The sequence below is a fragment of the Anticarsia gemmatalis genome, chromosome 17, assembly GCF_050436995.1.
Source record: "Anticarsia gemmatalis isolate Benzon Research Colony breed Stoneville strain chromosome 17, ilAntGemm2 primary, whole genome shotgun sequence".
Taxonomy (NCBI): Eukaryota; Metazoa; Arthropoda; class Insecta; order Lepidoptera; family Erebidae; genus Anticarsia; species Anticarsia gemmatalis.
This window is the reverse complement of record NC_134761.1, coordinates 6,234,433-6,261,542: the sequence shown is the minus strand read 5'-3', so window position 1 is coordinate 6,261,542 and position 27,110 is coordinate 6,234,433. Positions and strand designations below refer to the sequence as shown.

The 27,110-nt window shown below is 33.9% G+C and overlaps 2 protein-coding genes across 2 annotated transcripts; both read left to right on the top strand.

The window, feature by feature from the left end:
• Positions 1-85: 85 nt before the first annotated feature.
• Positions 86-3,607, top strand: LOC142980137 (pentatricopeptide repeat-containing protein 2, mitochondrial-like). The gene is made up of 9 exons (XM_076125454.1): positions 86-271; positions 391-610; positions 784-886; positions 1,248-1,442; positions 1,956-2,052; positions 2,448-2,536; positions 2,728-2,841; positions 3,024-3,131; positions 3,293-3,607. Exons 1-9 carry the CDS (start codon positions 184-186, stop codon positions 3,413-3,415), a joined length of 1,137 nt encoding a protein of 378 aa, XP_075981569.1. The 5' UTR covers positions 86-183; the 3' UTR covers positions 3,416-3,607.
• Positions 3,608-7,463: 3,856 nt separating this feature from the next.
• Positions 7,464-9,671, top strand: LOC142980136 (odorant receptor 10a-like). The gene is made up of 4 exons (XM_076125453.1): positions 7,464-7,605; positions 7,928-8,114; positions 8,424-8,653; positions 9,001-9,671. Exons 1-4 carry the CDS (start codon positions 7,464-7,466, stop codon positions 9,669-9,671), a joined length of 1,230 nt encoding a protein of 409 aa, XP_075981568.1.
• The last annotated feature ends 17,439 nt before the right edge of the window (positions 9,672-27,110 follow it).

The window sequence follows — 27,110 nt, the reverse complement described above, 5'->3', positions numbered from 1 at the left end:
TAAAAATGTTTTGTGTCGTGTACTCACTATGATGATGGTATTGACTATGACTGTCAATGTTGTTACTCACTATTAATGTCAAATATGTCATGTATACTTTGTCTATGTCCAACGTTTTAATCTAACCTAAAAATTATATTGTCCGTCGGCCTTTTTAATAAAAGTTTGAACAAAATTCTGATAATGTCTCTTTTCGCAAATACGTTGGGTAGAAACAGCTTACATCTAAATTTACGATTGACGCCATGCCGGAGTTTATACATGACAAATGGTATGTAATTTAATTTACTCTTATTTTATTACAGATAGGATTATATAAAAACATTAGTATATTTTCATTGAATTCAGAAGTTGTAAATACAGCTGTAATATAAATGTTTATTGTTTCAGTCAGATATTTGTTCGCGCCCAGTGCGTTAGGGATCGACGGTTATCTTCAAACAAGGAAACGATCCAAGGAACAGTTTGCCAGTTTCACTGAGAAGTTTAGGACTAAGATGAATGACTTTGTAGCCGATTCCAAGAATATGATATTCACTGAAGACTTAAAGAACATGGTGCATTTAGCAGAGCCTACTGACTTGGAATTAATCACAAAAATGATTAAAAAGTAAGTAAAGATTATACTTTGACAGAATATAATGTAAGATTTGATATTTATGCCTTGTATTTTTTAATCATATTTAATTTATAGCATTAACTGTTTTCAATTGATCAAATTGAGAATAGCTGGAGACAACAGAAATATTTTAATTAAATCAAATTATATTTTTCTGTTTTCAGGTTTAATGCACAACAAAGTGAATATAGATTTGGATCATTTGTATTTGGACCAGTTGTCATGAGAATGTACCATTTCTTAGATGCTCCTAAAGAGGCTCTTGAGGTTGGTATTATAAACACACTAATTCTAAAAAAAATGCTTGTAAGCAATCCAGGATTAAGTATAAAAGTATTTATTTTCATATTGCTAATGGTAATAATCAAAATTTAGTTTTGGGGGAAGTTTGGGAGACCCAAAACTTCCCTGGATCCACTTATGTCATTAGTGGTATAAGTGTCATTTTACATTGTTATTATACAATATTTTATGATTTTTCATTAAAAAGCATGATAATGAGTTTTGTTTGCTGTAAAAGTTATTTAGCAGCAGAATTTCCCACAGTGACAGTAGGTTACTCTATAAGGCAAATGTTAGTACAAAGCCCCTGAGTTATACTAATATCAAGTATTTTTTTTTTTTTCAGTCCTACTTTGAACCAAGAAATGATGGTTTCTTTGATCAAACAATATCATGTCAAATTCTACTAGACTTGCTCTACAGCCACGAGATGTATGACGACATGTACAAAGTTTTTGAGAAAGTGCAGGAGAAACAAATGAACATGACTAAGTATCCTAAATACTGTGTGGTCCTTATATTGGCTGCCTGCTACAAACAAGTAAGTGCTAAATACTGTTTTGTATGAAGCTTTGGCACCTAATTTTTTATGTAGGACTGCCAGCTTTTGCTCTGAAAAAGTAAAACAGACTAATTAATATACAAAAATCACTCTTTTTTCTGTAGGGATAGACAGAGACCAGAGCTCTCCATTTAGTACTATCCTTACAAGCTTTGCTTGCTTTATTCACATCCATACACCTTGTAATACAGGACAACTGGATAAGAACTACACAACTGTCCTTTTTGCAAGACATTTTATTTGTTATTTGTATTTGTACTGGCTACCTACCATCCCTCATGAAAAGCTCAGCACCCACAAGGGGCTGGTACCCTTGCCATTAGGCATCTGTTACTTGTAATAACGTCAGAAGTCTTAACATTTGACTAACAAGGAAAAAATAAAATATAGATTTTCCTTGTTTTGTAGTATATTACTTTTTAAACATCTTGCTGAGTTAAATTTAATCATATTTTTAAGCACCATTCATGTTAAATTCTGTTTCATTTTCAGAATACACCAAAAAGTCTTGAATATGCATCTCATCTATGGTCAGAAATGAACAGTGCTGGCAATTTACCTTTAAGAAGAGCATGTGTATTCTTTGCAGGTTAGTAAATAGAAATGAAATTCCTTTGTATTAAGAGGATTGTTTATTGGTTTAATAGTGCACATTACACTTTTTATTCTCTCACTCATAACACAGTAAGAGCTTAAGCACTGGTCTGATGACTTTACGTGCTTTAGCTTCATTACAAAGTTACCGAAATATATCCAACATATTATATATTTATTATTTACCCAAGAATATTTACAATTCTATATACAAAATATGAATTGAAAAAGGAGAGCGCCCTATGCGTTGATGTACTCCTCCGCATTGCTGTCTAACTGGTTCCCAGAATGCTGGCAGCATTGCCACATTGCATGGTGTAAAAATTATATTATTGCTCGTACAAAAATGTATTCAGGAACATATCATAACCTGTGTTGTTTTGATTGCAGCATTGGCTTTGAAACAGGGATCACCTCATGCTGCATTGGAATCACTATCAAATCAGAAACAGCATTATGTGACTATTAGAAATATTAAGGTAAAGATGAACAGAATGATATTGTACTTAACCTGTTAGCACAGTTTGCCCAAATTAAAATTATCATTGCACGTCGTGCTTGAAAATACGGGAATGTGTGCATAGTAGTTCTTTTTATCAATGAAAGTATATTTATGTAACTGAATATATTGTGCTTCCATTTTTTTAAGTAATATGTTTTTTTCTTCTAGGCGATGGCTTTAGCAGATTTAGGCAGAGCAGATGATACGTTACCAATATTAAGATCAGTGTTGGAAATAGACAGCCCCACTCAAAAGGACAAACACACATTCTTTGCGGAAACCGTATGTTTTACTATTATTTGTTCATGTTAACTTTTGTAATTAAATTTCGATTCAGATCTTGTGTCGTATCTATCAAATAGTTGTCAACTGAGCACAAAATGAACCACATGTAAAAAAAATGGTAAAAACTGTGTCGATTTTCAACTTTTGAAGGAGGATAAATGTTTTTTTCTCTGTTTTAGATCGACAGAGTGAGACAAGCCGTCGAGAAAACCGAAAATAAAGATATACAGAAAGAATTTAACGACATTTACAAAGCACTGAACGATCGCGGGCTTATTGAGAATAAGGTACTTAGCTATATGAGCATTTTATTATTTTTATACATATATTCGTACATTTGCTGTTACTTTATCTATCACTTATTATGTTTGTCTCTTTCGATCACGTTCATAATCGTCTGTAAGTAAAGAAGACACGGGCTATACTAAAATAGTTTTTATATTTGCAGACAATCGACCAGTTACTGAATACAGAGATTCAACTATCCAAATCGGACGACAGAGGGTCCTCGTACCAAAATAGAAGGATGCCTTTTGGTCAACGCAGAATGCCTACAAAAAACCTTATGTAACAAATAAAAAAATTGGACAATAAAAAGTAGATTTTGTAAATAGTTTTGTGGATGCATGAATGTGTGATGCATTGGAGTGATATTTTAACACTCAGCGGTACAAAATGTTTATTTATGTGTTTTGTAAAAGTGAATGAATTTTTGTTGTGTTTACGTTGTTAAATCAATGTTAATAAAAGAATAATAGTTGAATTTTGTTTTTTTTTTATTCAGATGTATTTTCCACGTCGGGCAATCTTAAATAATAAAGTATATAAATTATCAAGTGCTTTTCTGTTTGAGTAGTTAATTAAATAGTTAGCTTCACAGTCGGACCTGAAGTCAAATGTGCCAGGTTATTGAAAAAGTATTGGTAATAAAATTTGCCTAATAAAATCATACATTTGTTCCACTTTTGTGTAGCAGTATGTCACTCCTATGCAATGCCAATAGTGTAGTTATAATTATAGATCAATAAAATTCAATTTAATTTGTAAGATTTCTTAAAATCGTAACCAATGAAAGCTTTTACTCAAATTAACTACGAACCACGTAATCTAGGCTCGCTCCACTGCGTCTAAACCTGAACTAATGTTAACTCATCCATGCTTACTCAAAGCTGGCTCTAATTCGACGCAGGCCTCGTATTGTATAAATTATAGCATCTGAATTTCAATACAATACCTATTCATGAGATACTAATATCAGAAACCGCTCAGCGTATCGAATTAGTTACATTATACCTAGCAATTATACGAATATTAAACACAATAGCTAATGCAAACAAACAACGATATACCTAAATGATAATAAATTTTGCCTCAGTTCGTTGGTCGTCTAATAAATAAGAATGCTGAAGGCAATCTTTACATTAAAGTAAAATATGAAATCAAGGTTGAACTGATGAAAAGCCAAAGGGCTTAAGTCTATGGATTCATGCGTTATCTTGATTTTAAGTAGGTAGGTATCAGATAGTTCCACTCTAGATAAACATTGATTTCTTCTTATATAAGCACGATGAACTATGTTTATTGGGTACAAAGACTATATAATAAACATTAGTTGAAATTGACATTTAAGTTTAGAAGTACCATTATATCTTAAATCCAATCTGTATATCGAAACATTGTTTGATTTTCTCGTTGTCGTCTCCATCTTTTCTAGTAAAAAGTTGGCACTGTTAGCAGTGCCTGGGCAGAATCTCCTTTCTGAATGAGAGAATGGCACGGTAAATAGAACTTTTAACTATTTTTTCCAACTTTAGATCACGTATTACATAAGTAGATAAAGAATTTTACACAACTTGCTAACATCATTATTAAAATTAGGCATCGAACTTTTTACGTTCGAAGTAAAATGTCGTTAAATAGAATTCGTTCTTCTCGCTACGACGTTGTGTAATTCCGCAATAGTGTAGGTACCGGAGACGTGTTCCTCGAAGCACACGGAGAATGTAACTGTTGCAGTAATTACCTCACCGATTCATTCCATTACCTCTTGTTCGACGCCGGAAATTAAAGCCTTTTCTATAGAATAGTATCTAACGTCGTGAATGTGTCTTCTTTTTACAGAAAATTCGCTTTTTACTCCTAAATGGAATTAGCAGACTGAATGATGTCTATTTTTCTTTTTAGCTTTATTTACTTCCCACGTACCTCGTCTTAGGTACATTTGTATATTTAGTTCTAAAATTAGATTACTTGAAAGAAAGTGTGGCTTACCCGCACTCGTTCAGTCAATTTGTCTGAATTTTCTAGTCTTTACTATTGACAGTTTAAGCGACAAGTTGGCTTTAGAACGTTTTAGCAGATATTTCAAGTTTTGTCTGTAGATTTATTGGCATTTGGCTAGACAAGTAGAACTGATGGTTCGACGTGTTTTACGAGTCACGGACGATTTATAAGCTGGGTGCTGTACGGAGGCCATTCATCAAGACATTGACTGACGGTCGTAGCCAATTCGTAGTGCTACGCGGAATGTAGGGCTTATTTCTTTGCTTACTTTATGTTAAACAGCTACATGTCTACGCAGTATTCGATCGTGATCTAGTAAGAATCATATTAGCTAATAAGTAGTTATATGCTTATGACTCAAAAGCTTTGCAAAACTTGTTCACAAAATAACTCACTCTAGTAGTAAAAGTCATACTTTCTTACTAAGTATATGTTTTAAAGTGAAAATTTAAGAGCATTATAAAAAATATTATCCAATTTGGCCGGTTGCCCGATTTTATCCAGAGTCAGCGAGACGGGAGGCTGTTAAAAGTAGTTAAATACCTAAGGTCAAAGTTTGGCTTATGTGAGCTTTGATACCTTTCCAGTATATGATTAAATAAAATATTAGAAATAGAGATCACTGAAATGTAACTGAGATATTTGTGCTTTGTGATAGAGTCATATCATTCATGTGTACTTTTTGCCAAATTACTAAACTGTCTAAAAATTAATTGTGCTTTAAACCAAAATTATTGGTTGCCTAAATTAGAAGATCACTAAAGTACCTATTTTTTTTTCTGCCTACGATGGCCATGAATCCCCCACTATTTACCCCGGAAAAATGACACACTTTTCTCACAGTATATAAACGCCATATAAAGTAACTTTCCTCATAACTCATGAGTCTTGTATGTATCCTGTTGACAACACCTCTTGGTCCGGTCACAAGTTTAGTTTATTCGTAAGTTAGACCACAGAGTAAATTGTGTGAATGAAGTTTCGCAATCTTCTACCGATTTATGTTAATCTTGTGGACGTAACATGTAAGTTTAACGTTTGTATAGGTCGTAGTGGTTTCTGCCCTTTGCCTCACATCTTCAATAACTAATATAAGGTTTCAACTTCCAAAATATATTCAATTACTTCGTTAACATTAAAATAGCTTCACTAAAGTTCTTGTTTATATTGTTGTTTGAAGGCAAGTTGTTTACTTTGATTAAGTAAACTTCGGCAAAAATAGATTTTCGTTGTGAAAATTGACGCAGGTTATTCGTAACTAAAATTACTCGGCACAATATTTTGGTACTCGCTACTTCATCTGTGTTAAGATTTACTACCAATTTTGTGATCTTTTTGTGTCTTGATTGTGAAAGATTAGTTACTTTTGTTTGAAAGCTAAGTTCACTCTTTGCAATATGAGTGAAGATTTTTGCAGGAGTAACACTAAGGAGACATTTAAAGAGTAACTAATGTAAGACTTAGATTTTAAGCTGTTAAATTATTTATAACGTTTTCAGAAAGTACTCACAAAATTAGGCACAAAATGATCAGTCTTTTTTGTGTACGAATGGGATCATGTATGTACGAACACAACCTCCGAACTGTAGGGAGCACTTTCCTAAATTGAGTGATTAATTTAGAGGCCCACCCGACGATGACGTGCGTACTCGATTACTCGTTCCGACTGTATCCAGAATCAATCTCGACTACTTACCAAATTAATGGCAAATAGGCCGATACTTCCGGATATTGTGGACAGGAAATTGGTTTTTGGACGTTACGTCTACGGAGGCAGACGTGTCAAGTTTCTACGATTATTTGTGGTTCATTTTAACAGCTAACAAGCTGTTTGCGTAGTGGTGTAATATTGAGAAATCGTGCATTTCCCAATATCACATAATATATATTTATATATATTTATTTTTGCAGGGATATAACTATCTAAATCTCAAACTTTAATTTGGCAATATTATAATAAAAACATGCGTCGAATGTTAAAAGTAGTTAGTATTTCGTTTATTCGAAATACTTACCCGCTAAAATTAATTGATATAAAATAATGTCTAAACAATATAAAATTAAACATTTATTTAAATTATGAATTTCAAAAATTCTGACATCGTGTACAATTCGTAATAAATATTTTATTCCATCTACAATTAAAAATAAATTAAACAAAACAATCCATCAGTTATTCATCTCATTTTCTTACATCAATTAAAATAATATTGAATGTAATTTTCAAAACAATTTGAGGGCTATTTTACAAAATTACTCAACAAATTAATAGAATGTTAATAATAGCAATTAAGTGGATAGGCACTTTTCATTTATTACACGAACTGTTTGACACGATGAACGTGTTAAGAAATAAGTTTAAGGTGTACTTGGAGAAAATCAACTATGTTGAAGATCCAGTGGAGGCTGCTAAGACTATGGTCAGCTCTATACAGAGGCTCGTCGGCATTCGTAATTTGTTTGGAAATAAGAAACGCAGTAAGCATATGATTAATAACACGTATTGTAAAATGTCGAAGTAGTTCGTAGCTTAGAGCTACAGTTTCTTTAAACCTCTTTTTCAGAATTAGGAAAGTTTAATTTTGCACATGTTTCTACAAAAAAGTAAACGTTTTTTTTTTGCCTTATTGATAGACATTATATCAATTCAGGAGAACTAAACATGTAAGTCAATATTTTCTGATGAACAGGATGCACTCAAGGCAGAGAAAAATGGAAATCACTTTTTAAAACCCAAGTAGGTACTCTACAGTATCTAGTTATAGATAAAAAAAATTGCAATGTATTTGCTTTCTTCCAGATTTTACCATACTATCCATTTTCGCTACGGTGCTGTTTGGTGGTACGTTCATATACGTTGGAACCTTCAGTCAGATCGTGTATCTGTACCAAGTGTTTCCAGATAAATCCGAGAGCTTTAAGGCCCTTAATTGCATCAGTGCAACCTCGGTGCCGTTGTCCAAGTATTTCTTTATGTTTCTATCCAGGTAAGCTATAAAAAAAAAAAGTTAATATCACAGTTCTATGACTTGTTGTAGCCTCCAGCCTAAGGTGTTTTATAACTTCTGGGCTGTGTGGCAGATGTGTACGAAAATCATCTATATTATCTCGTTTATATGATTGGTCTCAGTTTATTATGAGTGGGTTTATTATTTATCTATGCGGCAAATTTCCCAAATCGCCGAAAATTTGACTAACTTGTATCTATCGACTCGGAAGCTACGCTACAAGGACAGTCGTCTACCATTACGTATTTTGTTTTCTCGGATTAAAACCAAATCGTATTGGATTTTTAGAGATCGCCTCCGAAATATATTTGAGCTGAGTCATCAAGGTGTGATATCAATACCCGAAGGGAGTGCAGCCAAGAAGAAAATGTTGAGTACTCTTCAACGTGCTCGGTACGCGTCGTGGCTGGTCGTAGCCAATCAAGCGTTCACGCATATATTCTATCTCTTGATGCCTTTAATCTTCACTATATTTGGCAACGATAGATATTTACCGACGACTCCCGGAGATTCTTACGGTATGAATACTTTATAAAATTTGGTCTAGTTTAAAGTAGTTTTAGATGTAATAAATAAGTTTTCAAATATGGCAAGTGCACTCTAATTTTATTGATATTATGATCGACTTTTTATTACTTTAGAACATCTTGCTTTATAATATTCGGTAACCTCCGTGGTGCAGTGGTTAAGGTCGCCACGCCGCTACCATTGCATTAATTGCATAGGTCATGGGATCGATTCTCACACATGACGATTAGTTGTACGATCCACAACTAGTTGTTCTCCTCGCTACACTAGAGCAATTCTTAGAGCGGGAGGTTTATATCCAACAATAAAAAATAAAAATATTTTCTTTTCGTTTTAGGTCTTAGTCCTAAGTACGAAACGCCGTTTTACGAAATCACATTTGTCGTGACATGTGTCGCAACCGCATTCTCGGCCATAAATCAAACAGGCTACATTGTGCTCTTCATCACGTTGCTAACTCACGAGCTCGGACACTTCTACGCCATCACGGAAACATTGAACGAGATTTATGACATGTTGAAAAATAAAGAACAAAAAAAGGATGATCCCGAACAAACAGAAGAAGCCAACATACATGAGAAGTTAATATTCTGCGTGAAACATCACCAATTTTTGATGCATTACCATAAATATATTAGAGAGTTGTATAAAGTGGTTTTCGGAGCCCATTTCCTCATGATGACGATCGTGTTGGTGACCACGTTGCAGACGATGAACGAGTGGGACGTAAGGAACACAATTTTGACGGGAGTGACGGGTATCATGCCGTTATTCTTGTATTGTTTCGGCGGCGAGCTCCTAATATCCGCCGGCCTGGAGATGTCTGCAGCCGCGTACACGTGTGGCTGGGAGCTAATGGAACCAAAACAAGCTAAAATAGTTCTCTTAATGCTTTGCCTCTCCCAACGACCACTTTATTTAACTGCTGCTGATATTTTCGTAATGAACCGAGAGACTTTCGGTGACGTGGCGCAGGTTGTTTACAAAATATACGCTGTTTTCAATTAAGTTTTGTCTCGTCTCCCTCTCGTATGAGAAAGGTAAACATTGTGAATGTACGGCATACGTTATGCTAATGTAGTTTCACACTTAGTTCGCTTCAATAAAATTGTTTCAGAAATTGAATTTGTTTTGTTGTGCGCAAAATGCTCCGTGTGCACATCTGATATTATGAAAACGAAAGCACTTTTAGATATTTAAAAAATATTAAATGTTGAATTTGCATTTCTCTGTTTCAATTGCAAAACGTTCAGTTGCAGTTTGGGGTTTGGCAACTGGTCCCCGTTGTATGAAGTTTATGTTATTGGCACATGCAAATTGCCCTTAACCTTTCAGAACAAATAATTAAATCCACACGCGAGGCTTGAGGGAGACCACGAAACGCTACTACATAGTTATCTTACTGTATTTTATAGTCATTTTCACGCCACAGCTCTTAAAATTTTCCAGTATCCACATCGAATAATTACTTTTAAAACCAGCGTACATACAAACGTTCCACATGTAGTTATTTGCGTGGTACGTGTGATTGTCTGTTGTACAATAATGGCCACCAGCGTCTGTTCTCTCGTTACAAAGGGACTGCAATATCGACATCCACGGAGTAACAACATATATTATGCTTTTACGAGTACGCCTGTCTGTCTACCCGCTTTGTACGCGAAATAAATACACAGTCGGTGGATTTACGTGTAATGAGATTGCAATTCATGCGTGATAATGATGTTAAAAGTACTGCAAAAATTCTGAGAATTGTTTTATCGTTGTGTTGTGGTGTTCTTTTGAAACGAATGAAAAGAGAAGTATAAATAAATATACAACAGATGTTAAAAGAACTTATATGCGTATTAATTTAAGTAACAGTTCGAATTTTCATAGTTATTTCTTATTTCAACTATTGTATGAGATTGCAGGAATAAGAAAGTGATGCTTTTTTTATTAATGGAATCATACCGCAACTTATAAAACCAAGCCAGAAATCTTTTCAATATTGTTAATTAACATCACTCTTTTCTGAAATTAAAATAGTTTGTTACAAAATTATGTACACTTTACATTCTCAAATAGAAGCCACATATATACTTATAAGATACCTGTATTTACCTCTTGTCATAACGCATTCGCTTCTTCATTTTGACAGCAATTTAGTTAAGGACGGAGGCCGTTTCGTAATGGTAATTTACCCGCTCATTCTTGGTTTCATCTCGATGTATGTTGTTACGTTTGTCAAGCTTACCTGCCAGTCATTTTGAGGTAAGAAGGCAGAATGTATTTACATTTGAGAGACACAAATGGAATGTTTGTGTTTTTATTGTCTATCATATATTTTCGCGAAGTCGCTTTGTAATAATATTTTAGAAGCTTATTTTTGCTTGCGACTTTGCCGATATAGAAAAACCCGTGATCCGTGACAAATGTATGTTATTGGAGATAATGTTCAATGAAGTCATTTTCTGTGAGAAAATATAGAAATGACATGTGAGTATTCAATTGCACGATTCAATAAAAAATTAAGATACCTGAATGACGTAGTCAACTTGCTACGATAAGTTCTACGATTCTACTACGCGCTACGAATAAATGCTACGACAAACAAAACAAAGAAACACGAAACATTTTTACTTAAAACAAATTTATTGTTCGAAATACATTCATATTTCGACGAAGGAAAATCTCAAAAGAAAATGATAAAATAGTGTTTTCATAATACCACTTACATTAACAGTCTAATAGTCGTTTTCACTCAGTTTAGTTGTTATTACAGCGATTCATTTTCAGTAGTGCGTGAAGGATTGCGCCGAAAGCTTGAGGTGTCGCCGATTGTAAGTAAGGTGACAACTCGACGTGTACTAATGGCTTTTACGAACACAATCACAATTTATTGCCAGCCTTAAACTTTGGGGGACGAAAAAAGTTAATCTAAGTTTCCAATGATAGTAATGAGAATTGTGATAGTAGCATGCAGTTTTACTAGTGCGTTTTAAGAGATGTCCTATTTAACCCTTGCGAGAGTATTGTACTTTCCAAGGTTTTTGTAGTGTACTGAAAAATAAACTAGTTTAATTACCAAACGTTGGTCTCTTGTAACTAAAGATAAGTTTAACAATTTTTTAGCCGACCTCTACGCCCTGTTTTAATTGGAAAAGCCAATCTATAATAAGTAATATTCCGATTATATTATTATTATTATTTGATTTAAAATGTATTTTTTTGTAAAATTTTTGTCAAAACGTGTTCACATCATTATATTTCGAAGTGCTTATATTTACCAGACAATCCTACTATCTTAAAGATACTTTATTTTTTTGGGTGGTCGGTATATAAGTCACACGTGGCTGATAAATGGCACACTGACCGATAGGACGACTAGGGCACCTCCCGCGGGAACTATTCGATATTTCCTAAAAGCCTCTTCAATCTCTAGTTATTTCTATTAGGAAATAACCTAAAAATAAAATATGATTCATTTCCTATGAATAGCGTTTACAATTTTTTTTTACCTTCCTTTACTTCTAAAGATTAATTTATATAGGGTTTAGAGAAACTTTGAAAAATTGTAAAAGTGTAACAATCTAGTAATTTGCATTTCAAAGGGAAGATAATTCTGGTAGAAACTTTTTGGGTGCGGATATCTTATTTATAGATATAAATGAAAAAACATATCACCAAGTAAAACATTTTACGAACGGCTTAGCGCTTAAAACCAGCATGTTTTTGCGGCGAAAAATTTAAATGGACACGTAAGCATGAGCACAGCAAAAATTTAATTAAAAAGGGAATCCAGTATGGTCTTAGTCTTAGTATAAAAAGTGCATTAGATTTGCATTCGTTTTGCATTAAGATATTGAATTCCAACGTGGCTACATTACTGAAAGGCTATATGCACGGATGCAAGGGAAAACGTTTGAATTAAAAAGTAAATACCCATCTAGATGCTTGCCCTAACGTCTCACTCGACTTTATGTTAGATACAAGTTATTGGTCACTAGCAATATATCATATTCATTTCCCTAAAAAAAAAGCTCGGTCACTATGATGATATTCTAAGTTTGAAAATCTGTTTCAATTAGCTTCGACTTATTTTTAAGTTTAAATTGACAACGAATTGGCCCAAATAGAAATGGCGGGACGACTTGGACGATTTACTGGACGGTTAGCCAGACGCAGCAAGCGACCGAGGGGACTGGATGTCTAGGAGAGAGGCCTTTGCTTAGCAGTGAGAAACAGAAAGAAGCAAAGTATAAAAAAAGGACTAATTTAATTTAAAAAGGTGTAGGAATAAACAAGTAATTGTATAATAATAGTTAATGTATAATTAATCAGTTTCGAGTAAACATTTAATGAAGCTAAGAAAATCGAAAAACACAACACAAATAAAACGCAACAATTCGTATTAATACTTGAGAAAATCTTCATTGAAGTGAGTCCATAATGAATTGCTCCATTCTATATCGTTGTACAGAGGAAGTGTTCTGTCGAGTTGCACATCCAATTCTGTCCGCACTAAATCCGCTTGTGGAACAATTCCATTTGCTGAGTTTAAGAACCTCGGAGAAATGTTATTTAGCTTATTTATAGCTTTGAACTTGTAATCTTCTATTACAAGTACTTCTACTAAGTAGTTTCAAGACGCGTAATTGTTGGGCAGAAAATAATAAAGAATTACGATTATTGTACTAGACTTGAGCTGTATTGTGCGACGCAACGTTTGTTACGAATGTTTCTCGAAATGGTATTTTGTACTATTTTTCTCTGAAATGTGTGTTTGAAGTCTCATAGAGTACCTAAGTATACTTTATTTAGAAACAAACAGGTATATTTTACGATATGTAGACCGTCACTTTATCACAATATTTATTATTTTTAATAAAAAAATGTAGACACAAGTTGTGAACCATCTGCCATTTAATTGTGCAAAATATTATTCAGATACAAAATAATAAAAAAAAATATAACTGTCACATTGGCGTAAAAAAAAATCTACTCGTAGGTTCTCTCTTTTTTATTCTACATCCTTACGTCATAACTTTGTACACCTTTCCTGATCTTTTTTCTGCTTAGCAAAGCTTTTGTACTCGACTTCTCTAGACGTCTTACCCCCGGTTTCTGAGGTACATTTAGCGGTAGTTTATCTATACAATAGCTTTTAAACTCATATAAAACCGGGGGTTAGTCCGAAAAAAATCAAACTCTTCCGCGAAAACATATATTGCCAACATTAACATCACCTGTCATTACCAAACACAACAACAATTGCCACAAAATTCTCAATACGCAAGTCAATTTATAAATATTGACACGAGAAATATGACGTTCACGTGCACTTGTTACGTGCAAGCCGTTGAGCTCTTAGCAGTCGGCTTGATAAATGGAGACGACGCGGAGATATGTAGTACCTTCCAATACGAAGAGGAACTTGGGATCGGACCGATATAAAATATTACTCGGTACGAAAGGCCAAGTGGCGCGCATTTCTCCATTTGTTTTTATTGCAATCGAATACTCACTGTACTTACCTACTTTGAAACGTAGAAATACTCAAAAGGTATACAGTATGAGGTCATCATACGAATCATAAAACATAGAAAAGGTGAAAAAAACTACAGAAAAAAAGGGTTAGTACTAAATTTTTGCTTTTTCGGTTTTAAGCAAAAGACGAATAATATCTTCCTTTGAATTTCATATTAAAAACATTGTTTTATTTACATATCTTAAACTCGTACTTATAGGATTTTTTTTACTTTACCTTTACGAATTCATGAGATACAATTTCCTGAATTCTATGCTATGTTATACTGAAATAAAAATAAATAAAAAGGTTTGGTTTCGTTCAAACTGTAAGCAAGCTAAAAAGTACTAAAGATAAAAAGGGAATCAACATAATAGTAGTTTCTCTGCTGGCCTCGAGAATACTTTTATTTGTATTAGACGATTTAAAATAAATGCAATCCAAATGCACTTGCCAAATACGATTTGGCGGTCTTCACACGTTCTAAGTGGGTAATGTGTATGCAAGGGACTTTTATAGAATGCATTTTTATTCGAATAATATCGTTTTAATAGACAGATCATAGAGAAAATTCCTACCACTATCGACCACCGAGTAGCTACTGAAAAGTTTGCATAATAAGCCCCTAGCGTCCTTTATAGAAACTAATTTTTAAAGGAGATTTTTATTGTCTTTTTCTCGTTACTTGACAGTACCGGCGAAATACGCGCAAAGGCTCGATAAGGCTCGGTCGGATGCCTTTAAGAATTAAAAGGAAAAAAAAACAATGATTTTGTATCCCATATTTGAGATGAACGTTACGTTATCCATCACTTTGTTATTATCCTCTCAAGCGCCCGGCCACCATGTCACGGTTGAATGTTCTACCCCCGTCAAGCGCCCCGCCACCGTGGTACGGCAAAACGATCTTACATTTAAAAAACGTAGAAACGAAATGCTTAAACTATGTTTATCCCTTTTAAACATATTTGAAATTGAAGCTGATGAAACGAGACGACGATCTAATGCACACACTTGAATAAGTGGTTGATATAGGCCAGAGAGCACCTTAAACAACATCTGACCCAACGACATGTTCCTCTATGACCAATATGGTAAATCCTTTTTTTAACTAATTTTAAAGATTTGAGTATATTTTACAGTTGGATTTTAATGTCATTATTCATTAACTACACAATAAGACCTTTCGTCGTATTATTTTTTTTGCCTAAAAATATTTTTTAGACTTTCTTCAAACACATGCCTAAAGCACAAAATATTCAGATTAAACCGACTATTGTACTACCACTATCAAATATAATTTGTGGTTTATTTTTTTAATCTATAGCAAATTTTATGTAGATTTTAAATATATAAGGTATGACTAGGGTGTTAGTATTAAAATATGACGGAATCGGCGCTTAAACGCCAACCGCCAATTCAATTTCGCGCGCCATTTTTGGCCCGGACGCTTAACGGTATATTTGAATTTTGACGTTGGGGCGCTCGAGAGGCTAAGGAAGTAGAAGATTGTCTCTCGCTGAATGACTGATCGCGTACTTATCTATAACTTGAAAAAAATCTTTATTTATTATCTTAATTTAAGAGGTATATGATATACTGGCCTACTTCACCGTAATAAATATTTTTATTCGGAGAATAATAAAATTATGACGTTACGAATAAAAAATCGTCCAAAGATGTTTGTCAACCCTTTTGAGATTGTATTTATGTGATGACGATATTCAAAAGCAGTAGATAAAACCATGAAATCATGACTACAATAAAAATAAATAGTACTTACAATTTACATACATAATTGTAATCATGCACTCACTTAACTCAACACGAATCCTAAAAAGACGACACAGTCTTTAAAACGACCAGACTCTCATTCGAATAACATTTACAATACACCGAGACCAGTCTGCGATAGAAATAAATAAAATAGAACGTATACAATCCTTAAACAACATCTGGCACGTTTTGTATTGAGGATAAAGAAATCCGATCTTATTTTTACAGGGGTTTTGACTACAGCACTCCATTTCCTGCGCTTTGCATAGCTCGCCGCACTTTCCGCTCCTTTGAAACGTTTCGATTCCGTTCAGTGTGACCTTTCGCTGCAATTGCCTGGGATTGTACTTAGACTCGCCACAAAGCAAGCACTTTATAACCTCTTATTGTGTTTTAAACTAAAAGTATATGGTGCAATGAATGTCGCGCTTGTATTGTTCAATTGTGAGGCTTCTTTATAGTGGTTTTATTATGAAGTAGGTCGAGTTCGTTCCTGGTAATGTCCGTTGTGTGGAAAACTTTATAAAGTTTTTAATAAATGCAACGAATTCTCGGAAAACTTATCGTTAAATGGTTTTCGTAATTCTGATAAATATATAAATACTGGAAAAACGTGTTTTTGAGTTCGAATCTAAGAATTCATCGGTGATATTTTTTTTATTAATAAAACATTTAAACTATCTAATCCTTTACTAAATAGGAAAGCGTTTGAATCTTGAACACGCATAAAAAAGTAACGTACAATGCGTAATTGAGATGTTACATTATGTTGAAACTGTAACTTGAAATGTAACAGCTCTCTAAAGTAGTCTTTTTGCAGTTATGACAAAACACTATACAAGTCGGAACTATTACCTTACAATGTAAATTACAAACTAACTTAACTTGCGTTCCATCATAATAATTGAAGAGAATGAGCGAATATTCTCATATCCGAGATGTTTACAGAATTATCGTTGAACGATTTTCGGGGCCATAAATCTAGTGGGCCGTGACGCAGAAAATTTCTGCATCGAAGTTTATGGCACGGGCTGTTAATGACGTCAGATACGATAACCTTCCTATCTACTTAATATGTAAATACCGCACCCCTTTTTTAAGTCACTTTTATGTAAATATTTGTTTGGTACAGGGTGTCCGGTGGCAGAATTTGGATTTCAAAATCAGATAATAAGAAAACTACAAAATATTTATTTTTATTTCAATGACAATAATAAAGCAGGGAAGTGCGGGTTTTATTTCTTAAAAATTATGTCGTCCAAATGTTGACCGTTACGACGGACACACTCTTGGAATCGTGCTTCAGTATTCCGCGCCACTCGCTGGAGAAGAGACGTCGGGATGCCATTCACCTCGCGAACGATATTTTCTTTTAATGCGGAGATGGTCGGCGGGGCTGTTTCATAAACTTTACTTTTGAGATACCCCCACAGAAAAAAGTCCATCGGAGTAAGATCTGGCGACCTGGGTGGCCAGGGGAGGTCACCGAAACGGCTAATCAATTTGTTAGGGAACGAATCACGAAGAAGCGCCATGGTCTCTCTAGCAGTGTGAGGCGTGGCGCCATCTTGCTGAAACCATGTCTGTGAACTGTAGACAGGCTGTTCTGTTAATAGTGGCAGAAAAAAATCGTTAAGCATGCGCCGATAAGAAACGCCGTCCACGGTAACGGCTTGTCCTCGGTTATTCTCAAAAAAATATGGTCCGATTATTCCTCTGCTTGACACACCAAACCGTGACTTTTGGACTGTGAAGTGGCTTTTGATGTTTTAACTGTGGGTTCTGTCCTTTAAGTGACCAATAACGGCAGTTTTGTTTATTAACATTTCCATTTAAATGAAAATGGGCTTCATCGCTCCAAAAGATTGTGTTTACTGTGCAAAATCGCTGCAACATTGTCTCGCAGAAAATTTTGCGCAAATTGTAATCATTAGGGTTAAGCGCTTGCACAATCTGAATTTTGAAAGGGTGAAATTTAAGGTCCTTTTTCAAGATTTCGTGCACAATCGTTTTTGGAAGCCCTAGAGCAGCCGCTCTCTTGCGCACGGACTGTCGTGGATTATCGCGTAAACTGTTTGCGACGAGTGCGATGTTGTCATCGGTCCTCGTCGTTCGGCTGGGTCCCGGCCGCGGATTATTTGCTGCTGAACTTGTTGTTCTGAACCTCCGCACCCACAATCGAATCAAATTTTCGCTTGGTGCATCACGTAACCGTCGGATATTGTACTGCGAACAAAATCTTCGACGAGCAACGGCACAGGAATCGTTTGCTTTAAAATATGCTTCTATTGCGAACGCACGCTGTTCACCTGTCCACTGTGACATGATGAATTAAGGAACCCGCACAAATGACAAATCGTACGTGACCCCCTGCACGCACCTCCGATCAACGATTCGAAAAGAGTTCGAAATTTAAATCCTAATTCTGCCACCGGACACCCTTTATTTTTTTATTCTATGCTTTTAACTGTAAATAAATTATGAACAATGAGGCTTTTTAATGTTTTTTATTTTATTACCGAGACAAATTACTGAGGATTGCTATTTGTGGATCTCATTTAATAACATTGTCATCAGTCGACATGCCAAAGCCCAAATTCAGCGCAAAGTTTTTTCTGATTTACACATTCTAAAATAGTTGTGAAATTTTCAAAAGAATACAAAAGTTTGCTTATTTTACTTTAGAAAAATGTTCACGAAAATGTTTACCAACAAATCATGATAAAGAGAACTTTGCATGTTCATCTTTTTGCGTGTCCAATAATCTTAAAAGTTGGTGTAATTCAGAGTACATTTGGACAACAAACTTTATACTTAAAATCGTAAAATCTTATAATAAAACAAGTAGATTGATGTTCCAGCCGCGAGTAATAGAGATCAATGTCTCTAACATTAATTTAAATTGTTTTTTTTTTGTCTCGAATTCTTATATTACCTTAGACGAGAAACGTGACTAGATTTTTACTACATTTCGGTGGTAATGATAGTAATGATACCAGGTTTTAAAATTTTACAAGACTCTTTGGACAGGTTTTAAGGTTTTATTCTTTAATTTTTTATAACTATCGTAAAAAGAATGCCTCGTGAATTTTTATGTAAAGATGTAATTTTTAGTGAGATTTTTTCGTATTTGTATCCAAAAGTCTAAAGTACTTTACGCATAAATTATTTAATTATCTATACTAATATTATAAAGCTGAAGAGTTTGTTTGTTTGTTTGTTTGTTTGAACGCGCTAATCTCAGAAACTACTGGTCCGTTTTGAAAAATTCTTTCAGTGTTAGATAGCCTATTTATCAAGGAAGGCTATAGGCTATATAACATCACGCTACGGTCATTAGGAGCGGAGTAGCAACGAAAAATGTTACGAAAACGGGGAAAATTTTGACCCATTCTCTTCAGTGACGCAAGCGAAGTTGCGCGGGTCAGCTAGTAGTGAATAAAATGCTAGGACATTTTACTACGAATAAAAAAAAACCACGTTTAAATGTTTCAAGTCACATTATTTTTCTTTTTCTCCGTTCTTTAATACATAGCGTTTATGGGTGTACATTCGTTAGTATATAAGTTTTTTGTTAAGAAAGTCTGTATTTAAGTACTTAAACAAAGATATATTAACATACTTAACCGGTAAATATAAAAGGTTTTCGAAGCCCACTGCAATAAATTCCCGTACGCCGTAAAAATGTCTGTACCGAGTACTTATCTGTACAACTATGTACTTGTGATGCCGTAAAATCAATGGATTAAGGGAAAGTAAACATAGTCCCCTTTTTATTACCTTATTCAGCAATAAACGTTAATCTTTTAATCTTGATTCAGTGGAAGGTACATCAGAATTTTAATTGCTTTTATACACACATACTTATATAGCAAATAACGCGTTGTTCTTATAAGGGTAGACCAAAAAACAGTAAATTGCTTTTAATCTTATAAACTAGTTGAGCTCGTTTACATCCATACATATTTTCTTACGTTGTGCTCTAGATTTTTACGCAGCTTGTCTTTTTTAAGAACGATCAAAATTAATTATTATCTGACCATGTTTACTTAAGGTATTTCAATTTCCATTTAAACAGTGTACATAGTTCATTTTTGTGTTTTTCTTTTTTACTTACAAACACTACACAGAGGTACTATACCACGCAACAAGCACCGTCAACGACGTTTATTTTGCCATTATAAACCATTTCCAACAAATTACTCTTTGAATTCGTTTATCTATAAACGTATTCTGTGCCATTGCCAACTTCAGTGACATATCTGGAATAGAGAATCAAGACCTCATCAAAGCTTTTTGTAGTCGGACAAGATTTATGCATGTCTTCCTGCAATTGACTTGCATTTACTTCCAGTCAGCATTGGAATTCAACATAGTTTATCGCTGCAAAGAATACGAGATGTTTCCACGTTTCCAATTTCAGTTACCTTATAACACAGATACTTTTAATTTTTGTTTAAAAATATTTTCGTGTATCTAATTTTTCGTTGGGTGGGGCCCAACGAATAGTAATAGCCTGTGATGCAGGTTTAACCTAGTACAGGCACCTAAAATTGCAAAACCTTTATAATTTCTGAGATTTAAACTGTATCTATTTTACCAATTTTCTTTAAATACATTCTTTTTTATTATTATTTACTTTAAGTTAATCGGAGTCCATAGTTTATCCTTGGTTAGGTTGACGGGTTATAGATGATAACGCCCGGTCTTCTTCTTCTTATCGTATGGTTAGTGGTCAACCTAGTGTCAAAGTTGTTCAAGCCGCCCGAAGGCCTTTGACATGGCTTAACGACTGTTACCTTAGTAGATAACAGCCGGGACCGACTTTTTACGTGCCCTCCGAAACACGGAGACGCCCAGCTCAAATTCCACTATTCGGTCACCCATCTATGGAATGACCGCGCCAACGGTTGCTTAACCCACAGATCGTTTACCGACCGATGAGCACAACTGGCTATGGGCGCCTCATACCTATGGGCGCCCGGTGAGTCATAGCATACAGCAAGGCAACCAAGCCTATTGAAAATTCAAGGAAGAGGCTCCTGCTCAGCAGTGGGACACCGAAACAGGCTAGTTAAAAAAAAAGTTTTTAAAAGTAGCTCATACTCTGACAAATTAAGGCATCACCCTACTAAAAGGGCTCGAAATACAACGAAATACAAAATGTTTCAGCTATATACATGTAGAGGTATATTGCGAGCCTCGAATCAGTGAGTGCAACCTATTACTTTATCCACTGTGTTCGTGATTGATTTGAAAAGTTCATTCGTTTCAAAGCGATTCAGTATTTAATCAAAGCACTAATGGAAATAAATGAGGCGATAACAAGTCATCTAAACAAAAGGGATTACTAGTCTTAGTAGTCTATTATTTAGAAGTTACTGCATGAACTCTCTCCCTAATTAAACTTTAAAATCTTATAGTAAAGGTAATTAAATAGTAACTTACAATTATTGCGACTTTATTTGACCTGTGTTTTCCAATTTTCTCTTTGTTGGAAATAAATTGAACGTATTTATCTTTTGTGTATATGAGGACTTAACCTTGAATTACACATTCTTTTTTTGGTTTGTTGATAAAGGGTAAAAGAGTTAAGGATTGGGTTCTACGAAGTTTCAAAAAACTACGCAACGAAAACATGTTTGAAATGTATTTGAGGGAGAATAAAGAAGGTTACTTTTTAATTTAATTACAATTCAAAGCCTTTCTTTACTTCTTAAATAAAACGAGAATGAATAAGCAAGTAATTCATAGTACAGATGGCAACCACGTCTGTGTAAGGTTGAATACGCGACAACTTAGTAGAGAGCCTTGTATGCGAGGCTTCCGAGTGGCGGGGATATACAAAAAACAGAATTTGAAACATCAATTTAGCGCGATTCTTTACAGTCGGAACTATCGAGAATTCGACTTTTATAATGTACTGCAAAAATAGTTCCTACGGGGCCCATTGCAGGCGCTGATCAGATTTTCATACAAAAATTCTTAATAACTAACTGGTTGTCGATAATCGATAGTAGTAGACAATCGAGCTAATTGTATATGCCGAGACCCTGTACTAAATTGTCAGACTATAGAATATATCACTCAGTACATTATTCAATACAAATAGATTGAAGTGCGCGATTGGCAGACGATTTTTCACCGCCTCTAGTCAGTTCGTGTAAGGCATTGAGTGCTACTGATTTGTGTGAATTACAAAATATGTTTGTGGCATGTAGTGTTTTATGTGAATATAAGAGACTTGCTCTATCTTTGTCTACGTTTATATATGTTTTATTTAATGAGAGTTTTTAAATAGACTTCAATGGTTTTCGGAATTACCAATCTACATTATTTTTTCACTCTACATCAAAAATTAAAAGCGTGTTAGTTAGTTGGTACTTTATTTTTAAATGAAGTGTAGAATGTTAGAAGTTAGGTAATGTTCTCTCAATTTCATCAGTTCAAAAGCCACATATGAGCTTTTCATGGGGTATCTAGTTATAAAAAATATATAAAATAGGTACACGAAATAACAATGGTCCCAGACAAATTGAATGTTCCAGACAAATAATAGTATGTTAGAAAAGTTACAGCGCCTTTTGTGTATGTCAAAATAACTGATATTAAAAATGCACAATACAATCCTTTTGTATTCAAAGTATTCTATAAAGTACAACAAAAGAGAAAAATATATTATTAAATCAAATGCATAGGTAAAATAAATTTTATTGTTTTCGTATAGCTATTGGAAATATTTTTAAAAGGTCAATGTTTAGTATTATTTTTTATTGTCTTCTGCCCACGAATTTGTCCACGTGTGATTTCCCGGGGTAGAAAATATAACATATCCTGTTTATAAACTGTCTGTGTACCCATTAAAATATGTTCAGCAGTTTTGCGTTAAATAGTAACACAATTCGCTCTCTTTACTTTTCTCATTTATAATATTAGGTTCTAGGATAAATAAAAGTCTTGGTTTAATTGGAACTCTCGTGTTTCAAAATTATTTAGGTCATTTTAACACTATGTTTCTCTATACAAAAGTCGACTATATCAACTTAATGATAGAAACCAAAATGTCCAAGTCGTTCATTATCTATTCAGCGACACTAAATAGCAGTAATGTTCATTCCACTAGTAACAGACTAACAGAATGAGAGTGCTTTTGTTTTAGTAAAGGTTTCATTACGGGCGCACTGGCCCGGAGTGCTGTGGTCTTATAGCTTGCAATTGCTATTGCACTGGTTGCGGCTATTATTGGGGAATGGTAGTCGTAATTACCGTTCGGTTTGACCATTTTCAATTCCCACGGCTTGCGGAATTATTTACAGCGGTGTAGGCAGTTTCAGCTTACTGGCTTTAATCAGTTGAATGGTCAATGTAATTACGTGTGTTTAGATTTTCGTATGTTTTCTTGGAAAATCTATTGGACTCGTAACTGGCGATACTGTAGAAGATGTATGGATGTGAATGAAGCAAAGGAAGTTTGTTACGATCGTATCAAGTGGCGTTTTTCGGTCTCTGCATATCCCTTTGGGAACAAGGTGTACTTTTGTGTCTGTATGTAATCTTTCAGATTTTTTAAGGTCTATAATTTTAAATGAGCTTGATTGCAGCCGATTTCATTTATGATTTCAGCTGTAAGCTGTTTATAAAAATGTATTGCCATCGTATATAAATAATAAATATTAAAACGCTCTAGTTAAGTGTTCATTAAAGATGGTTAATTACATTTTTATTTACTAGTTATACGACTCTCATTTGTATCTTTTAAGATTAATTTTACAGTCACGCTTTTTAAGGCCAAAGAGGTTAGTAAGACTACATTACACTAAGTAATGAGATGCAATGCATTTAAACAACTAAATGTAATATTTGAATATACTCAGAGCTCACTTAGTAACTCATAATGGATCCATTACGACTAAAATATTTCATAAATCCCGCTAAGTGAGTGGTATGAAATTTAAATTTTATCAACTTAAAGTAATTTTAATGCGGTCTGATGCTATAAAGAATTGTGTCTGTATTTTAATGGAAAATTTAAATTAATTGTTTTGCCAATACGTTAAGTGTAATTTTCGTAAAATGTTATGATATTTTAGCCGCTCAAGTTCAAAAGGTAATTTAAACTACATTAAAATTCGACTGTAAGCTTCTTAAAATATTCAGGTATTCCACTAACATAATACATACATATAGGTGTAGTAGTGAGTGCGCGGATGCTACAAGTTTGAGCCAACAATAGTAGACGTCTGGACGATAACTTTAAGTAATGGTGAACTGCATTTTTTTTTCATAAATCTCAACTCAATGAGTATTTCTATACCTTGATATTAAACAACCCCTTACAATGTCTAGTTAATTAAAATACAATAGCGCAATTATGTATAATCAGTATTGTCGAGTATCGAGAGTTTGACATTTATAATGTACTGCCAAATTGTTCCTACGACGCCCGTTAGAGGCGCTGATCAGATTTTCATACAAAATTTCGATAGCTACAGAATTATAAAGTTAAGTATAATATAGAATATTTTAGCCAAAAAACGTTATTAACGATGACTAACAATAATAAAAGTGTAATTACTTTTGAAACATTGTTAAAACTTTACACAAGTACTTCACGTCAACCGTCAACTTAAACTTGAGTCATATTCCACAAATGTAATCGTAAATGGTACTTCAAAAATGTTTAATTTCATTACTGTCTTAAAACTAAAGAGAATTGAGACGTTTTACAAGATAAAGTTTCACTCATTTGACAAGTAATCTTGTATTCTCAATTTTATTACTTTGTATATGAATGTATTATTTATTAAACGATAGATGTATTTATATGTCTAATTTGTACCTAATTATCAATTTGTAATGTTATATTATAATCTAGCACAACTTGCAGTTGGCCAGCGTGATCGAGTCAACTCCCAGCATGTTGTATTATTTCGTTATTATGGAGACGTTTGCTCTGCAGTGGGACAGTAGTGGTTTTTTTTATTTATCTATATTATTTATCCTATTTAATTCTGAGTAGTAGTCTTGTATTTAGAAACATGCACGGTATATGGCATAGTCTTCGTCCCCATCCTGATGTTAAAAATGGCAAAACGTGGGAGTATCTTATACATCTTTGCCTTTCGAGAATAACCAGTGAATATATTATAGAAATAAACGATTGAACTCAGAAGTGTTATTTTTAAAATGACTAAGTATTGTCAGTCTATAGAAGAAGATAAAGCGAAGGAAACACGTCAGTGGAATGTTTTAGACATATCAAATTGAAAACGTGACTTCGACGTCTTCAGAAGTAAGTTTTAGAATAACTACTTTTATACCGACAATTCATATATTTTTGTTAAAATTACGTAAGTTGTCTGAGTATTTTGTCGAAGGTGTTTGTGTGTATATCTGTAATCTGACATGAATGGACGTTCCATCTCCTCTCTTATTATATTACCAGCTATTGAAATCTCACGAGTGTTTTTTCAATTTCCGCAGGTGCTTCTAGTAAATTAGATCTGTGTATTAGTGTGAGTACTTATGTATAGGAAATATAAAATGTAAGTTAGGCTTCGGATACTTTTTGTATAAGTTATTATTTCCGTGACCTTATTGACTAGTTGTATAATATCTTTTAGATTTTGTTTTTATTCTCCTCTTCGTGTTTTAATACATTATTGCATATAAATCTCTTTATTAAATTCTAAACATGTTTTTAAACAAAATTGTTCGCATTTGATTTAGTTACATATTAAATACACACCTACTCATATATCTAAAAGGCAATACATACCTACAAAACTGTTGACTAATAACTAACAACCATAGCAGAACGAAAAAGTTTTAACAAAACGCAACACACACAATTTTCAACAAGAACATTCTTCAGAAAACAACGCAACTTGCGAAACATTTATTCTAGTCAAGTTACCGTTGTAAAACAATATAGAGTTCCTGCACGAAAAATATATGGCTTCCTTGACCGAGTGCCTCTAACATATTTACTAGGTAAGGCTCATAAATCTACATGAATCTGGAGTAATCCTTTCGTCGCAAATTGCTTCGGCAGACATCTGTCACGTCTCCTGTCTTTAAGGCCTTGTACTTGAGTGTAATATCGGAGCTTTCCTTCGCTAATGTGACAGGAATAATTTGGGATATGTCTAATGTGATTTTCTGAGCTTGAACGAATTATTTTGATATTTGAGGAATGTTCTGTTACTGATTGAAGGAAAAGATCGTGATTTAAAAAAAAAAAAACCAATAGTTAGCTTAAGATACCGAAACTCTGTTAGTTTTGTAATCTAAAAAATAAATTTGTTACACATAAAATTTGAAAAAAATTGTTTGTATTTGTGAAAATTGGGTAATAAATAAGGCTTACGCTGTGTCGTTCTCGGTTTTCACCACATTAAAGTTTGAATTATATGTAAACGAATTGCTACGTAGCGATGTTTCCGTCATTAGATAGTGTCGGGGACGTGACATATTAAATGTCAAAGCGTCTTTGTAGTGACAGATGACGAGTTGATTACTGCTACGGATATCCAAGCCTGAGATTAACCAACAATCTGATTGAGTTCTGCTTATACCGCCTTGTGTTGTGAGAGAAGGAATTAGTTATATTCGCCTTTATTGATCGCTAAACTAATTTAATATCGTGCTAGTTTTTGCCCCAGGCTAAAAAAGACTCTGTTTTCTTCCAAGAAAAAAAAACATTCATCATTCGATCTAATAATACATTTCTAAAGTTTGTTAGTATATTTAAAATCTGGATTTTATTTCAATTGCAGTATATTTTAGTAAAAACAATTACTCCTTATCATTTTAAATAGAAGTTATTCAAGAATTTTACGCACTGTAGTTGAGCTGCTAATTTCATGCTGATTTTCTACAACTATCGATTTTTGACTACCAAGACGAATCTTGTAAGAAAACTTTAGCTATGCTAGCGTGTGCCATAATAACCTATTTAAACTGTACTGTACTCGGTAGTACTAAATGTTGAAAATCGCGCTACTGCATATTTAAAAGGATGCGAGGTAAAGGATAATACGGGTTCAGTCCTAGCTTAATCTAACTGTGTCATAAATCAGTAAGTTACTCGCCAATTAACACCATTATTTAGAATCCTCTGTACTAAATGTATTTTATACACTTACCACATAATTCCAAAG

Excerpts from the sequence above, each read along its gene's own strand:
- LOC142980136 (XM_076125453.1), top strand. The coding sequence starts at position 7,464 with ATGAACGTGTTAAGAAATAAGTTTAAGGTGTACTTGGAGAAAATCAAC. Across the intron at positions 8,115-8,423 it reads TTCTTTATGTTTCTATCCAG|AGATCGCCTCCGAAATATAT; the intron begins GTAAGCTATAAA and ends TTGGATTTTTAG. Across the intron at positions 8,654-9,000 it reads GACTCCCGGAGATTCTTACG|GTCTTAGTCCTAAGTACGAA; the intron begins GTATGAATACTT and ends TTTTCGTTTTAG.
- LOC142980137 (XM_076125454.1), top strand. The coding sequence starts at position 184 with ATGTCTCTTTTCGCAAATACGTTGGGTAGAAACAGCTTACATCTAAAT. Across the intron at positions 887-1,247 it reads CTCCTAAAGAGGCTCTTGAG|TCCTACTTTGAACCAAGAAA; the intron begins GTTGGTATTATA and ends TTTTTTTTTCAG. Across the intron at positions 3,132-3,292 it reads GCGGGCTTATTGAGAATAAG|ACAATCGACCAGTTACTGAA; the intron begins GTACTTAGCTAT and ends TTATATTTGCAG.